Here is a 17,276-nt window from a genome sequence, read left to right on the forward strand (position 1 = left end):
GCTGTGGGCAAGGAGACATTCTCAGCCCTTACACCTGTTTATAGACGTCGTGAATATGCTGAGGATAGGTGAGCATGAGGAGGAAGTGGGGCAAGGATGAGGAGAAGGGAGGAGGATAAAGAGGAGAGGAGAGTAAGGATCAGAGGAAGACAAGGAGGAAGAGCAGGAAGAACAAGAAGTGAGGAGGAGGAAAAAAAGGAGAGGAGAATAGCTGAGCCAAGTGTTACCTTTTTCCCTGTTTGTTTCTCCACCATGTCGTTGCTGAGAGAAAATTCTTCTTGCTGTGGTGTTTTAGAACACCCACCCTTGGGCATCGTTCTTCTCCCCTCACTTGATCTTCATTTATACGGCCATCGCTTCGTCATCAACAGTCTGCTTCAAAAGAGAAGAAGGGGGTTAAAATTTGTTGAACTCAAAACCGAGACAATCTCAAACTCATGTGACAGAGTGAACCTAAAGAATGTAACCAGCTCTTCTGACCAGTGCCCAGGAAGAGGCCACTTAGTATGCACCCAGGTGGTCAACACCAGCAGGAAGAACATCTACACTACATTATGGAGAACACAGTGGGGGCAAGCAGGCATTGCTCAGCTACAGAAACCTGAAAAGGTGACGGCCATGCTTCTGGGCGGTGGTGGCCAGTACCTGAGCCTCTCTCTGATTGCATGTGGGGTTCCAGCAGCTCTGGCCCTGCTCTTTGGGGTTGAGCACCACACATGCTCTTTGTCCCCCACACCACCCTGCCACTCCTTCCCACATGGGCATGGTCACACCCAAGATGCAGTACTTGCCTCTCAGGTCCTACAGATCTTGTCTGCCACCCTCTGGGCCATAGCCTGAACACCAGTTGCCACCTAGAAAAGCAGCTCAATTCCCACACTGACCCCCAGGCAGAAGGTTAGATGAGAATCATTATTCTTTTCAGAAAGCACCAAGCACACCCAGTTTACCAACTTGTCCGGAATAAAATGTTCAGAAGGCAGTAATGTGATGCCCCTGAAGGAGTTTCAGAGAATGTCCAGGCAACTTTGATGCTGGACTCCTCCTACCTACTGAGCCAGATGCCCCAGCCCCAGCATCTCCCAGGAAATCCCAGGACATATGCTGTATTCATCCTGTTTTTATTTTCTCATGTGTTGACCCCTTAAAAGGCTTGCTACCTGGGAGAGAGTACCTCTCCCGGGACTAGCCCTTTCTGAGGTTTCTGGGGTTTCTGAGAGACAGCAAAGGGTTCCTGAAGTGGGCATGCCTTTCATACACAAAACTATCAATCAGCAGCTTACACACAAGTGAATTATTTCCCCTAACATAAATCATCCCAGCCACCAGGAAATACAGACCACCCTATAACCCAGTTTGCAGAATTATTCAAATTAGCCAATCCTAAACTGCTCACCCTGCTGTGCCTTGCCTTCCTGCAGAAACCCCAACAAAAATTTGGCCAAGAATTCCCTCTTGCTCCTGACCCCTGTGGTGCTTTCCCTGGTGGCTGTGTGGCACACAGTACCTCTCTCTGGGACCTATGTGAAGAACCAATATCCTATCACATCTCTGCCTGTGGCCACACTGACCTGACCAGACATGCCTGACGTGGACGTTCCTACAATACATGCTGCCTCTCTCTCCACTTCCCAATCTTCCTATGCTTGTTCCACACTTCATATCCAGAGGTTTAGCGGCACATAGCAGGAGGAATAGAAAAAGTGTATCTTCCTAAAAGCCACTGCCTTCCTTTCCGTGCGTTATTTTCATTGTCTGAGTTAGAAAACACTTTATACAAACCAAATCACATGCACTGTTTCATCTCCTTTTCCCACAGTCACATGCCTTTGTGCTTCTCCATTTTGGATGGGTAATTTTTATAATTAACTCACCTGGAATTAAATAGCCTCTTTAAGTATGAAGTGTAGCTTTTGAAATACATGTTCAAAAGCATTCTGGAAGTGTCAGTTCCCTACTCTTGCTGCTCCTGAAGTGCTGAAGATCAATCTGCCCTTCACCATATCTTCTAGAGATCCTGTCTTATTTTTTTGTATTAACTGATAAAATTTCACAAAGTATCCTCTTGCTGCTTAACTGACATAAGAACACACCTAAGTTTATTTTGGTGAGAAGGGCACAGTTGACCAATTTTATTCACTTCCTTCCCCGGCACATAATGCAGATGAACAGGTTTATTTATCCATATGCTCTGATGGCTAAGGCCAGAAACGACATTTTCCATCTCTCCTTGAAACTGAATTCTAAATTCTCACCCTAACTGGTGTGGCTCAGTGGGTTGGGCACCGTCCCACAATGGAAAGGTGGCTGGATTAATTCCCAGTCAGGGCGCCAGCAGGCCAGGTCCCCAGCTGGGAGCGTGTAGGAGGCGGCTGATGGATGTTTCTCTCCCTCTCTTTCCCCCTCCCTTCCCTGCTCTCTAAAAATATATAGATAAAATCTTAAATTCTCCTCCAATTTCCCATTACAGAACTGGAACATCTCAGCCTAGAGGAATGGCATCATAGAGTTTGACTCAGGAACGGCTATTAAAACTTACTACTGCCTGAAAACCCATCAGCAACATTTCGGTACAAATTTAAAGATTACCCAGAAGTTAAATTTTTTTTAAAAATCCTGACCGCCTGCTCTCATGATGGAAAAACTGAGCAATGTAATCATGGGATATTCAACCCTCCAGCTCCTAGGTGTGAACACACGAGTCTGTAGGGTATGTACAGAAAACACCTTGAACAGCTTAGGTGTGGCTGCAATGCAAACCCCCAGTTCCTGGACTCAGATCTCACTGCTCACTTCACAGCATCTTGACCAGAAGAGCGCACGGAGAACTACTTCATTCTTCAAACAACTGAGCTCACTCAATGTCCCTGAGCTGACTCTGCTGGTGGTCTCTCTATTGAAAGTGGAGTTTTGAGGTCCCCTGAACTGACCTGCGAGAAAAACCTGCCTCCTTTTCCCACTCCCACCTTCCTGTCCTGGGAAACCACAATAGCTACTGGACAGCATGAAGAGAATACAAAGTTTCCAGAATAACAGCCCCCAAACTCCAAAGCTTAATTATCTTTCAAAACAACCACAGAAGCTGCAGGACCAGGGGAAGGGTGATTATGAGTTCTGAGCCTTCTTCATTCAGGATTTCTTCCACTTTCAAAGCACCCTCAGAAATCAGAGTGAAGTGTTTTACAAGCAGGCATTATAGCTAGTTTGAGCTCTGATATGACACCCAGATACACTGGGAAGGAGCTCTGCTCACCACAGCCCAAGACCCGTGGTGGAAATGACATCTCAAAGTACAGGTTAAGCCCACAAAGTGGTGGCCCTCAAAGGTGTACCAATCATTCCTGGGTACCATGTAACCATGAAGTGGTCCACCAATGTAGGCTGTCATGGCTGTCATTGCTGGTGTTAAAATTAAAACCCTGAAACCTCAGGATGCAAGTCTTTGGGTCCAATTCCTCTGATCTAGACTTTGACACATGATCCTCTGCCACAACCAGCTCACTAGTATTTTCATTTTGTGAACAACCAACCAGCTAATTCTGTGTGATCTATCATAGAGTGGGGGCAGGTCCAAATCTCAGCAGGACAGCCTGAGGGACTTTACGTGCTGGCAGCTGGCCAAGCATGCTATATAGCCTGTGTTGGCCCATGGGCCTCGCTTACATCTGAAAAGGCCACTGTCTTCAAAGGCTCCACCCCACCTCTCCCACAAGTATTGCAGACACCATAGATGGGGCAGGAAAGTCATCCTGAATACGGTTTTCTTTTCCATGACATGTGTTTCTCAAGCCCACCTTCATGATGACAGCCAAGACCATCTTAGGCACCTCACTCTCAGGATCCTTGTGTTTGGGTGTGATGCTTGTTACAAATGCCTCAATATTCAGTACTAATTAGGAAAACCAGGACCCGGTGTGCATCCCAGCACACTACACTCATCTCTTTAGGAGCAGTCATTGAAACAAAAAGTTCAAGAAAGCTGTTAATAACAAAGAGACAGAGGTCAGATTTGCTAGGACGCATTCCATCTGAGTTTCTGGAAGGAGAGCTGGATGCATGAGGTGATCCATCCCATTCTTCACATGACCCATTTGGTGAGCTCCCTGGCTAACCCTAATTTTGTTTTCTCCTCATGACAACTTATTGGGTTGGCCAAACAGTCTGTTATGTTTTTTCTGTAAAATAAAAGACACATTTTTCATTTTCATCAGTAACTTTATTGATTTGGATATTCTGAGTATGCCGTCTACCTCCCACTATTGGCTTCTAGTGGGTAGAGCCTCTAGGTGCTGCTAAACATCTTGTAATGCACAGGACAGCCCCACAGCAAAAAATTATTTGGCCAAAAGGTCAATGGTACCAAGAAACTTCACAAACCACTTTTGACACATTCAATCAGTTACAGTACCTTCTCCATACATTGCACAAATCTTTTTTTTTTTTTTGCATTTCAGTTGTGCTTTTACCTTTCTTGAAAGAATAAACCATAATATGCCGAAAATGTGATGTATCTTCTTCCATCTTCATTAGTAAAATGGCTGCACAAAAATTCACCAAATTTGTTGTTTTTTAAACATGCATGCTGATATGACAGCTGTCACAATACAATCTAACAAAATTGCTTTGAATGACGTTTTAGACAACTAAGCACTACTAGAGCCATTGCATAGAAAAAACAACGGACATTGTGGCCAATGCAACAGATGAAAATAAAAGCTCAAATGCTTAGTCATCCTGGAGATCCCAGAGGCTCCACACTGGCTTGTGCCCTTCTACCTGGTCAGCCTCTTCCCTTTTCTGCAGATATGGCCATGCTAGCCAAGGGAATGATACAGACAAAGCGGGACCACCAGCAACTTTCGTCAGCACTGTGAGGCCTCCATGTCAGGAGCCAGGCTCTGGAGCACTGCTGTGAAGACTGACTGGGCTTCCCCACTCACAGGTGAGCATTCACTATTAAACTCTGGAAGAGGTTGGGACCATCTGACAGTTGTTCACCGTGGATAGTTTTTGTGGCTGGCAATCCTCCCTTCTACACAGTTCAGAGGCTGTCTGAACCCAGGCCCTGGGGCTTTTTGATCAACATGCTCCAGAGCCAACCACAACCCAATGTGTGACCAATAAGCCTCACCCTGGAAGATCATCTTCTTCCTCGAAGTGACCTGGCTGTCCCTGCACAGAAACACTGTAAGTGTAGCTTGAATCTCCTCATTTCCAGTATCAGAAGAAGTCTATTATAAACTCAGAGACATTGCAATCCATATCAAAACAAAACACTCCACACTCCACAGCACACTGGGACACATGCAGACTTGACACTGAGCACCTGGGAAATGTCTGTAGCACAGTACAAGGGTGGCCGAGGACAACACAGCTGGTCTGAGCCCTGCTTTGGCCACTGACCAGCTCCTGTGCAGGAGTAAGTTGTTGGATGCAGGCCCTGTTCCTGCACCTCCAAACTGAACAGCAGCTGTTCCAGCTTCACAGGCTGTCAGTGGCATGGAGACCATTCAGGAAAGCACTCAAGAGAGTATGGAGTAAAGCGAGTTTTCTAAAAAAGAGACCGTCACATTCCCTGAGTCACACTCCCTGAAATAAGGTATGGTGCCTCTCTTGTTGGCTCAAGAAATTTGCCAATTACCTGGCAGGCACGTGTCAGAGCCCAAACAAAAATCCATTTAGCTGGGAGAGAACCAAGAACTGTCTGCAGCCAGGCCCCTGACCTATGGTCACATTGGGAGGGAAAGGCCATCCAGCCCTGTACCTATGCACACTGCTAGGTGGCCTACAGCCCACAAAAACTCCACATGGTATCCAACCAGCAAAATCTCCTCATCTGCCATGGGATCCTACATCTTGGAGCTTGGAAAGACAATCATTCAAAGGGCTGACAGAACAAATGTGATGACAGGAGGCTTCTGGACAAGGATAACAAGGTGTGTTCCTTCCCAAAGTTACTTTGAACAGCCTTCAAGTGCGAGAACTGCTAGCAGACCCAGCTCCCACCCATACCACAATAAACACATTCAAGGCCTTTGTCTAAGGTAGCCATCCCAAATATCACACTGTCTCTCCCCTTCTTTACATACTTCACAATGCTCTATGTGGGCAGGAGACACAGCACATGTAAAAGAGGCTCCTCCAAGACAAAATCTGATGCAGGAAGGTGACAGGCACTACTTCAATGCCTGCGCTTGGCAAAAATCCTAGGAATTTTAGCCTGATCCTGCCTTAAGTATCAAGCTAACAGCAAGAAACTAAGGGGAATCAGAATGCATTTTTACTGGCCTCGTTTAAAATAGATCAGAGCTGGAACCTGAGTGGGAAAATCCTGTGAAAGTTCCCAAAGGCACTAGGGGCCTTGTGGGCCCAGCCAGCTGGAGCAGCTCTGCCAGGGAGAAGAGCACAGTGGAACAGGACACAGGGTCAACAGTTCTGGTCACCTTTTCAGGCTACACATGCACACAGTGGTCAAGGAAGACCCACCAGGTTCCAGGGTACCTTGTCCAGCTGAGCTGCAACCACAGGAAGAAGACAGGTAGCCTGAGAGGAAGACCAGCATGAATAAACACACACACCAGGAGGAGTGCAGAGAATGCAGGGAACCTCTATTTACGTGGCAGGAGATACAAACAGGGAACAAAGCAAAGGGCTACAAAAGAGAAGCAAAGAAGCTCTGGCTGGGTGGCTGGGTGGCTGGGTGGCTGGGTGGCTGACGTGGTTGGAGCATCATCCTGTGCACCAAAAGGCTGCAGGTTCAATTCTCAGTCATGGCACATACCTAGGTTGAGGGTTCAATCCTCAGTTGTGGTGGTACAGGAGGCAGCCAGTCAATATTTTCCTCCTCCTCCCCCCCCCCCCGCCTCAGGTGAGGGTTAAAAAAATAATAAAATAAGAGAAACAAAAGATTCAAAGTAACCTTGATATCAGTAGAGAATTCAAGGAGAATAAAAGTTCAGAAATTTAAAAATAAGGTAAAACCTAAGTTCTAGAGAATTCCAAAACCTACCATCTTAGCAAGTCAAAGACATAACCAAAGAAATAGGTGAACAGCCAAGGCATACATACCTCTTTAAACAGAAAGACTCTGAGGGCACACAACAGGAATGAACTGAGCCATAACCCTGCCTGGCCTCCAGAAATCAGCAGCACCAATGTCCTGCATAGGGTGTGAGATTTGGATTGCATCCAAAATTCAGCATCCAGAATTCTGATCAACTTATGAATGCCAGATAACAATAGAGCCACAGACCTGAGAAAATTATTTCCACACTGAAATACTAAATTCAGCCATATTGTCAACGAGCCTAAGAGCAAATTAAAGATATTTTCAAAACACATGCATAAAAGTAAAGTTAATCTCCTCTGTAGCCCTCCTGAGGGGGTCAGCAGACTATAGCCTCAGGCCAAAGCCAGTTGTCTCCATTCCACCTAAGAATAGTTTTTGTATTTTAAATCCTTTGGGCTGTGGGGAATGGTGGGGAGGTGGTGTCCACAAGAAACTACAGGCTAATATTTTTTGACAGATGGAAATTGCACAGGATTAGAATTTCTGTGTCCATAAATAACGTTTTATTGGACCTCGGCCATGCCCAGATTGCAGCCCTGGCTTTCAGCTGCCTTCACTCTGTAAGGGTAGACAGACTAGGCAGACCAGACAGCCCACAGCACCTGAGACATTTCCTACCCAGTCCCCCCTTTAGTGTAGCAGTTCTCAGTGTTGTCTGTGGGCCCTTTCAGAGGGATTGAGAGGCCAAAACTGTTCTCATAATAATGCCAAGAGCCAGCTACCTGCCTGTGCCAAGGTATACACTGCCATGCTCCCAAACAAGGCAAATTCCTCATGCTCCCTGTTCTCCTCGCTGTCACATCCACCATAAAACAAGCCAGTGTCGCCTATGACTCTTCTTGATAGAGCAGCAAAAATTATAAATTTTATTAAACTGCAAACCTTGAGTCCTTGTCCTTCCAATATTGTGACAAGATGGAAGTGTGTATGAAGCACTTCTGCTGCATATCAAAGCATAACACTTATCTGAAGAAAAGCTTCCACAAATATGTGAGTTACTAGCTGAACTGGCTGCATTTTCATGGAACACAAATTTTACTTGACTCCTTCAGACAAACTATTCTCATTAAGAACTGGGTATCTGGCAGTTACTTTATCAAAAATGAATAAACCGAGTCTACCATTTCAAGGAGAATTAATAGTAGTTGGTTATGGCCAATAATAAAATTTGAACTTTCAGGTAAAATCTGAATTTTGGAAAAATTGTATCCACCTCCATTAGCCTGACAGCATCCCGACGTTTAAAGACATTTTGATGAGATCAGTGATATGTGATAAAGCATGCCAACATTTGGAAGATATGCATAATTCAGTTAACCAATAGTTTCCAAATGGCCAATATGGGACATTACAAAACCACACGAAAGAAAGACCCATCCATGCACAGACCACACCAATGGGACTGCAGTGCAACACTGAATCAACAGGCTCTTCCCAGTTGGAGCAACAATTCCTGTCAAAGTGGAATCCACAATCATGTGAGAACACTCCTAATGTGCCCCTTTCCTACTACATGTCTATGAGAGGCTTTAAACAGCAGAGTGCATTAGACAACAGACACAGTCAGCAGCGTCCAGCTGTCTTTTATTTAAATACCGCCTTTTTCACTAAATTTTTGTGACTTCCTTAGTAAAATAGTTACCTTTCAGTAAATTTATTTATATTGATATGTAATACTTTCAATGAACGAAACATTAAAATTTTTTCTGTTATACCCTTTAATATGCTAATTTGAAAGCTATAACCCACATGACAAAGCTTGATGGGGTCCTCATTAACCCTCAAGCCCAAGAAGTCTTGGAATCTCCCCAAGCACAAGGGCGGCAAGAGACTTGGGACGAACTGAAACCAAGAGAGCAGTGATGTGATCGTCATAAAATGACTACTGCCAAGAAACCCAAACTGTCACAAGAAAAAAGTCTTAAAAAAAAAAAAAAAAACCTCATGCAAATAAACTTAAAATGGAAAGAACCTCAAAATTAAAGTCAAAGTTATTTAAAAGCTGAAGCAACAGTGTTAAAACAGCATGATGCTGACACGGTGCTGACCAATACAGCAGAGCTAGAAACAACCCCGTGCCCATAAGTAGACACTAACCTAAGACTGCAGAGGGACCACGAAGCACAAAAGACACTTCTGTCCATTAGGTTCTGAGACTACTGGACATCCACGTGGAAAAACTAGACATGATTCCCACCTTATACCACACCTAGAAACAAATTCCAGACAGATTACAAGTCTAAATGTAAAAGGAATAGCCACTAAACTACTAGACAATAAATAGTATAGAAGAACAGTTTCACAATTTCTTTTTTTTGATATATTTATTGATTATGCTATTACAGTTGTCCCATTTCTGCCCCTTCACTCAACTCCATCCTGCCCACCCCCTCCCTCCCACATTCCCCCCCATAGTTTATGTCCATGGGTCATATTTATAAGTTCTTTGGCTTCTACATTTCCTACACTATTCTTACCCTCCCCCTGTCTATTTTCCACCTATCATCTATGCTATTTATTCTCTGTACCTTTCCCCCCTCCCTCCCTCTCCCACTCCCCTGTTGATAACCCTCCATGTGATCTCCATTTCTGTGGTTCTGTTCCTGTTCTAGTTGTTGGCTTAGTTTGCTTTTGCTTTTGTTTTAGGTGTGGTTGTTAATAACTGAGTTTGCTGTCATTTTTACTGTTCCTATTGTTTATCTTCTATTTCTTAGGTAACTCCCTTTAACATTTCATATAATAAGGGCTTGGTGATGATGAACTCCTTGAACTTGACCTTATCTGAGAAGCACTTTATCTGCCCTCCCATTCTAAATGATAGCTTTGCTGGATACAGTAATCTTGGATGTAGGCTCTTGCCTTTCATGATTTGGAATACTTCTTGCCAGCCCTTTCTTGCCTGTAAGGTCTCTTTGGAGAAATCAGCTGACAGTCTTATGGGAACCCCTTTGTAGGTAACTGTGTCCTTTTCTCTTGCTGCTTCTAAGATTCTCTCCTTCTCTTTAATCTTGGGGAATGTAATTATGATGTGCCTTGGTGTGTCCCTCCTTGGGTCCAGCTTCTTTGGGACTCTCTGAGCTTCCTGGACTTCCTGGAAGTCTATTTCCTTTGCCAGACTGGGGAAGTTCTCCTTCATTATTTGTTCAAATAAGTTTTCAATTTTTTGTTCTTCCTCTTCTCCTTCTGGCACCCCTATAATTCGGATGTTGGAACGTTTAAAGATGTCCAGGAGGTTCCTAAGCCTCTCCTCATTTTTCCAAGTTCTTGTTTCTTCATTCTTTTCTGGTTGGATGTTTCTTTCTTCCTTCTGGTCCACACCGTTGATTTGAGTCCCAGTTTCCTTTGCATCACTATTGGTTCCCTGTACATTTTCCTTTGTTTTCTCTTGGCATAGGCTTCATTTTTTTCATCTAGTTTTCGAACAAATTCAACCAATTCTGTGAGCGTCTTAATAACCAGTGTTTTGAACTGTGCATCTGATAGGTTGGCTATCTCTTCCTCACTTAGTTGTATTTTTTCTGGAGCTTTGAAGTGTTCTGTCATTTGGGCCTTTTTTTTTTTTTTTTTGGTCTTTGCGCTTCTGTTACTTTAAGGGGCAGAGCCTTAGGTGTTCCCCGGGGCAGGGTAACGCTGGTTGCTGCGCTGTGATGCTGTACGTGGGGGAGGGGCCGAGGTGGAGCAATGGCGCCCGCTCCACTCTCCACCAGATATCAGCCACTCCCTCCACCACCCACAATCAAACTGGGCCCCTCTGGTGCTGGTTCCCGAGTGGGTGGGCTTGCGCACACTCCAGGCCCCTGTGGGTCTCTCCAATGAACTCTCCTGTGAGGCTGGGAGTCTCTCCCGCTGCGGCCCCAACCCCCACGGGCGTTTTCAATCAGAGGTTTGAGGCTTTATTTCCCCGAGCTGGAGCCCTGGGTTACGCAGTCTGCTTCACTCCCCGCGATTCCTCCTGGTTTACCTATGCATGAATGTGGGGCCGCAGGGTGCTACCCGCCCGTTCTCCGCCACTCTGAGTCCGGTTTATCTGTGCTCGAATGTGGGGCCGCAGGGCCTGCTAGTGGTCAGACTGCGTGCCCCTTTCGTCCCAAACTCTGCCAGTCTTGGTCCCGCCACAGCCACGTGAGTCCTCTACGCCCCGGTGCCCGTCTCCGCCCCTCCTACCGGTCTGGATGTATGTTTCTTTTTTATCTACTTGGTGTCGGACTTCCTTGCCGTTCGATTTTCTGTCAGTTCTGTTTGTGTAAGGAGGCGCAGTGTGTCCACCTACGCCACCATCTTGGTTCTCCAGTTTCACAATTTCAATATAAAGAAAGACCTTTAACCAGAAATGCTAACCATAAGGAAAAGTCTGAAAATTTGAGCACTTTGAAAATAACAAATTTTGTGCATTAAAGGTCACCTTCCCACAAAGACAATAGAGTATTTCCTACGTGTGCACCTGACAAACAGCTCTTCTCCAAAAAATATATAAAGAGCTCCTACAAATCAATATAAAAAGACAAACCATCTAATACACAAAGTGACAAGAGCTAGTAAGTATATGAAAAATTATCAGCTTCTCTAACAATTAAGTAAATGCAAACAAAAATCAAAATATGTTATCAGGTATCAGGGAAGATCTACAACAAAGGCAGCTAATACATTCTAATAGGAGTGTGAACCAATGCACTAAGTCTGGCACTATCTACTCAGATCGAACATATACATATCCTACAACTCGGCATTTCTGGGCACATATCCAAAAGAAATGCAAGCAACAAATGTACCAGGACACAAGTACAAGAATGTGCACTGCAGCAACGTATGTAAGAGGCCTGCACTGGTAGTATGCTGATGTGGAATACTATATAGCAGTGACAATACACAGATAACCTGAAGGAGTCTCAAAAATAACGATGAGAAGAAAACACATTATATACTTACATAAATTTCCAAAAACATTAAACTACAATGTGTAGGAATGAATATTTAGGTGACAAGAATAAAACAAAAGAAAGGACATGATTATCACAGAAGTCTGGAAAATGGTGGGGGTTGGGGCACAGTGAATGGGAGGCTGACCCAAGGGTGTTTCTAAGTGAAGGGGCACACATGTGTGTTCTCTGTGATAAGTGAAATGCACATTTTCACTTTGTGGATTTTTAGGTGTTATGTTAATTTCACAATAAATAAAATTTTCAAAGCCAGTTATGTTCAAAACATGGGACCAACTATACTCCAGCACGAGTTTAGAAAATGGAAGGTGGGTTAGCTGACCTTGTTGCCGGACTGGTCTCTCTCAGATGGCACCAGCCCCAGGAAGGGATGGTGGCCCCATTACCCTGTGTGATCCTATTGAGAACTGTAGCTTTGCAGACATAAGCAGGTAGCAGTTCAAGGCTTCCCAACATTTGGAGTGAACATAACCTACGCACAAGCCACTGTAATTGTGGAACAGAATGAAAAACGAGTATCTTGATAAATTAAAGGTAAACACATAACTCTAAAATGTGGGAGGTAAAGAGGGGCTGAAAAAAACAGTTAAGAGCCCTGGCTGGGTAGCTCAGTTGATTAGAGTCATCCCAATACACCAAGGTTGAGGGTTCAACCCCAGTCAGAGCACAAACAAGAATTAACCAACGAATGCATAAATAAGGGGAACAACAAATCGATGTTACCCTCTCTCCCCTGCTTCTTCTTTCTCCAAAATAAATAATAAATAAAAAACATAGAAGGAACTAAGATACAGATAGACTAAATGTAATGAAAGACAGGGAAGTGTAGACATGCTCCTGAAAGGTACATAACCAAATAACTAAAAATAGCGATGGCCAGGAAAGCACTGAATGAAGGAGGGGTGAGTCCAAGACATCTTCTAAGGCTGATCTGTATTGAAATAAACCGACAGAGGTGAGCAGAAGGAGATAAAAACACAAGCGGAGAGAAAGGTCAGAAAGAGAACCCAGGCACACTCATGCATGTCTGCCGGGAATGCAGAAGAGGACAGCACTCAAGGAAGGGGCTGTGGAGTACCCTGAAGTATCATGTACACTTCGCCCTGTAAACCCAGCCATCCCACTGCTAGATCTGCCACCAAGACATACAAACAAGGACAAGAAAAGGCTAGCAAATTACTGCAACACTAGCTAGAGAGGTCTTGGGACACAAAGCCCACCCACCAGGTGGCTGCTCAGGTCATGTGGCATATCTACACTGTGGAGCAAGAAAAAGGGGAATGTTCTATTACTGTGGTGTGGCTGCCACATTATCATCAAGTAAACAAGGCAATTAGAGAGGTAGGTACAGCTATGCTTATGGTAACAAATACTAAATATGCAAGGCTAGCTCAACATTAAAAAAATCAATGCAATCCACCATATTAACAGGCTAAATAAAAATTAATCATAACAAATGATGCAGAAAAAGTAGTATTTAACAAAATTCCACACTCACGATAAAAAAAATCTCAGCACAATAGGAGTATAGGGAAATATCCTCAATATAGCCAACAGTCTTAACAGCAAAAAAAAACTGAATGTTTTCTTCCCAGGATTGGGAACAAAGCAATGATGTCCCTCCCAGCACCACTAAATAGGTATAGTACTAGAAGTACCGGCCAGAGTAATAAGGCAAGAAGAGGAAATGAAAGGTATGTAGATTAGGAAGAAAGAAAACAGTAAAACTTTCTACAGTGTTTCCATAGTATCCACCAGGGAACTGTTTCCAGAACACCCCCCACCACCAATGAATACCAAAATCCATGAATGCTGAAGTTTGGTATATAAAATGGCATACAGTACTTGCACACAACCTACCCACACCCTCCTGTTTATCTCTAGATTACTTAACATTACGCTAATACAAAGTAAATGTTATATTAATAGTAGTTATACTGTACTGCTTAGGGAATGAGAAGGAAAACAAAGTCTGTACATGCTCAGTACAGATGCAGCAACTATTAATAGATCTAACTACACAGTACACTTCAGAAACAATATAACTTTTTTCAAATATATGTTAATTCAGGGTTAACTGAATCTGCAGATGCGGAACTGGCAGATATTGAGAGCTGATGACAGTGTTTAATAACGACATAATGGTCCATATGTAAAATTATAAGGAATCTACCAAACACTTCTAGAAACGATGAGTTCAACAAGGTTGCAGAATACCAGATCAGTACACTGTACTGATCCACTCTATTACTCTAAATAAAAATGAAATGCTTAGGTATAAATCTAAGAAAACCTATAAAAATTTTAGAAAAATAAAACACAGGAGAAAATCTTCAAAACCTAAGGCTAGGTAAAGATTTCTTAGACATGACCCTGGATGGTATAGCTCATGGACTGAGCGTGGGCCTGTGAACCAAAGCGTTGCCAGTTTGATTCCCATGAGGGGGGTGTGCAGGAGGCAACCACACATTGGTGTTTCTCTCCCTCTCTTCTTCCCTTCCCCCCTCTCTAAAAATAAATACACAGGACCTTAAAACAAAAACCACAAAAAAAGTATGTCATAAGAAAAAAAAAAAGATTTCTTACATGCGACACCAAAAGTACAATGCAGAGAAGAAAAAAATAGTATCTCAATGAAATTTAAAACTTTTGGTCTGAGAAAAGATCTAGTTTACAGGCTAAAAAAACAAGCTACAACTGGGCAGAAAATATCTGCAAATCACAAGTCAGACAAAGACTTGTATGTAGACTTAAACAGTTAGAAAAACAGTAAACAATCCAACTAGAAATGGACAAAGACATGAACAGACATTTCACCAAAAAGATAGATATGGGAACTGTGTTATAGAAATGCAGATCACCTGCTAAGGTGTTGCCAAAATAAGGGTCGATCCCATAATCATTTTAACATGTTGAAGAGCCACTGTTTCAAAAAATAAAATAACACATGACAAAAAATATTGGGGGGCACCACATACACCATCTCATGAAGAAAGTTATTTGATGAACATGTCTCATGTATGTGTGTACTGAGTTGAGGACAGAGATAGTTTCTTCTTACAATGAGAAGCTGTCAGGACATTTCAGAAACACTGTCCTAACTGGTTAAGAATCCTGTGTTTGGGGTCATACATCTAAGTTTCTCTATCTATAAATATGTAAATAAACCTTTCTCATATTAAAAGCTCAATCAATGATGGACCCTTCACTACCCATCTATCTCTCAAGTTGGGAAGGGTGGAGCTGAGGGTGGAGACCTCTGAATGTGATGTTTCAATGTCTCTCTTGAAAAAACACTTTGTTATCAGTGAGCACATCTTAGCTTCCACAGAATGTGCTCTTGTCCTCCTCTGAGGACCCATTCTCCTCTCATAACTGTTCCTCCAAACAGTGAGGTCTTGCCACTTCCAACTGCAGGCTGGCAAAGAGCCACAGCTGATGGAAAGTGACAAGATGAACCACCCAGCTGGGTACTCAGCAAGCAGTCCAGGACTTGACTTGGGAGCAAAGATTGGTGGGCACTAAGCTCTGCCCATACTCCACTGAAGCTGCCATCCTAGACACCCCCAACTGACATGCATACGCAGACCACCAAAGCCACTGACTTATGCAAAACCTGCAAACAGCCCAAGTGGCCCCCAGAAGGAAAGCAGATGAACTGCGGTGGCACCATGAAGGCACACTGTGGATAAGTTTCCAATGGTGCTGGAAGTGTATACAGAAGAGGGGGTGGGAGGGCATCATTCCCTGTCTTCATTTGGGTTGCACTGGTGAGGTGTATGTAACATGCAACCCATCCTCATGCACAGGGAAGGGGGCTGTCATTTCCTGCACCACCACTGACACACGAGGCCTTTGCATTGAGGGGACTCTGCCACCCTTAAACTTCAGATAAGACTGGCTCTCCCACCAAGACCCTGCACCCAATACTTGACATATTGGCTCCCTCACTACACTACCTACCAAACCACCCCTCTGAAAGCTCTGTGCCACCTCAGTACCCTGAGACAGGACACCAGGTAACGTCACCCTGGTGTACAGCTCTGTCTGTGAAGCTCTTCGCACATACAGACTGAGGGGTGAGATGACCCTCTACATAAATCTTAACTGTGGGCCTGCAGAGCAGGAGCAAGTCTCCACTGATAGTGAGTCCTTTGAGCTGCTATTCTCATATTTGTTTTGTCATTTCATCCAAGAAGCACTCTTGAGTTTTCTCTAAGCCCATGCTCCTAGAGGGTGATAAGCAGACATGCAGCAGCTTGGTGGCAGGACACTACCATGGGACATGCTTCAATGTGCCTGATGACTCTCAGGTAGAGCTTTTATTCGAGTTTCTAAATTAAGAAGTGATGGCCAACATCACAGGAAACTCAATTTAGATACTTTTCCTGCCAGGAGGTTTGAAAAAGCTGTAACTATTACTTTACTGATAGGTTTTCAGCCACGTGACCACATAGGAGATCTGGAGACTCAGAAGCACTGTCCTCAGGGGTGGTAAAGGCCCAGGGCCAAGGCAAAAGCAAGAGTTTATTTTGTTCACTACCTTCACCAGAGCCTGAAGTGGCCTGGCTGGGACGGGTACTCAAGGAACATTTGTTGAGTCCTGGCCAGAGGCTCTGTTGGTTATAGCATTGCCCCAATATGCCAAGGTTGCAGATATGATCCCCAGTCAGAGTACATACAAGAATCAAACAATGAATGCATAATAAAGTGGAACAACAAATTGAGTCTCTGTGTCTCTCTCTAAAATCAATAAATCTTTTTTTTAAAGAAACATTTGCTGAACACACACACACAAGAGCATCCAGCACACACACCCTTAAAGACTGGATATCCAGGCCCCTGAATGGAAAATTCCTCGCACATTCCTACAAGGTTCAGATAATGCAACTGACCCTGCAACAATGATGGGAACCAAGAATTTCCACAAGACATGAGGTACACCTTATTTACAAGAGACGCCTTCCAAGGAAGGGGGAAGTGAAGCACCTGCTCAAGCACATCCTCTCAGGGGGCATGACTGACCTGTCCCTGAGATTCATCCCACTCTGTACAACTATCAGCACTCTTGTGCCACTCCCAGGATGGTATATCCCTATGGCTGGACAAACCAAAGGAGAGATGATAAAAGGGTTTCATGCAAGTATAACATTTTAGATATAAAGAAACACCTTCCTATTAGAAAACTGCAAGTTCAAATGTCAAAACAAAAGACACAGGGTGAAGACTGTGAAGCACAGCATTTCCATTCAATGTTACAAGGAGGAGAC

General features: G+C 43.9%; 1 protein-coding gene across 11 annotated transcripts in view; it reads right to left on the minus strand.

Annotated features, from left to right (window-relative positions):
* ANKRD11 (ankyrin repeat domain containing 11) overlaps positions 1 to 17,276 on the minus strand; it is a 237,056-nt gene that overhangs the window by 43,802 nt on the left and 175,978 nt on the right. For 6 of the 11 annotated variants that reach the window (XM_053914540.2, XM_053914536.2, XM_053914543.2 and 3 more), the window contains one exon: positions 228 to 375. In XM_053914540.2, coding sequence (XP_053770515.1) covers positions 228 to 314 — 87 coding nt within the window. In that variant the 5' untranslated portion in view covers positions 315 to 375. Of the gene's footprint in view, positions 1 to 227; positions 376 to 17,276 lie in introns of those variants that run through there. The other 5 variants (XM_053914542.2, XM_053914541.2, XM_053914537.2 and 2 more) reach the window with 1 other exon arrangement.

The sequence above is a fragment of the Desmodus rotundus genome, chromosome 12, assembly GCF_022682495.2.
Source record: "Desmodus rotundus isolate HL8 chromosome 12, HLdesRot8A.1, whole genome shotgun sequence".
NCBI lineage: Eukaryota > Metazoa > Chordata > Mammalia > Chiroptera > Phyllostomidae > Desmodus > Desmodus rotundus.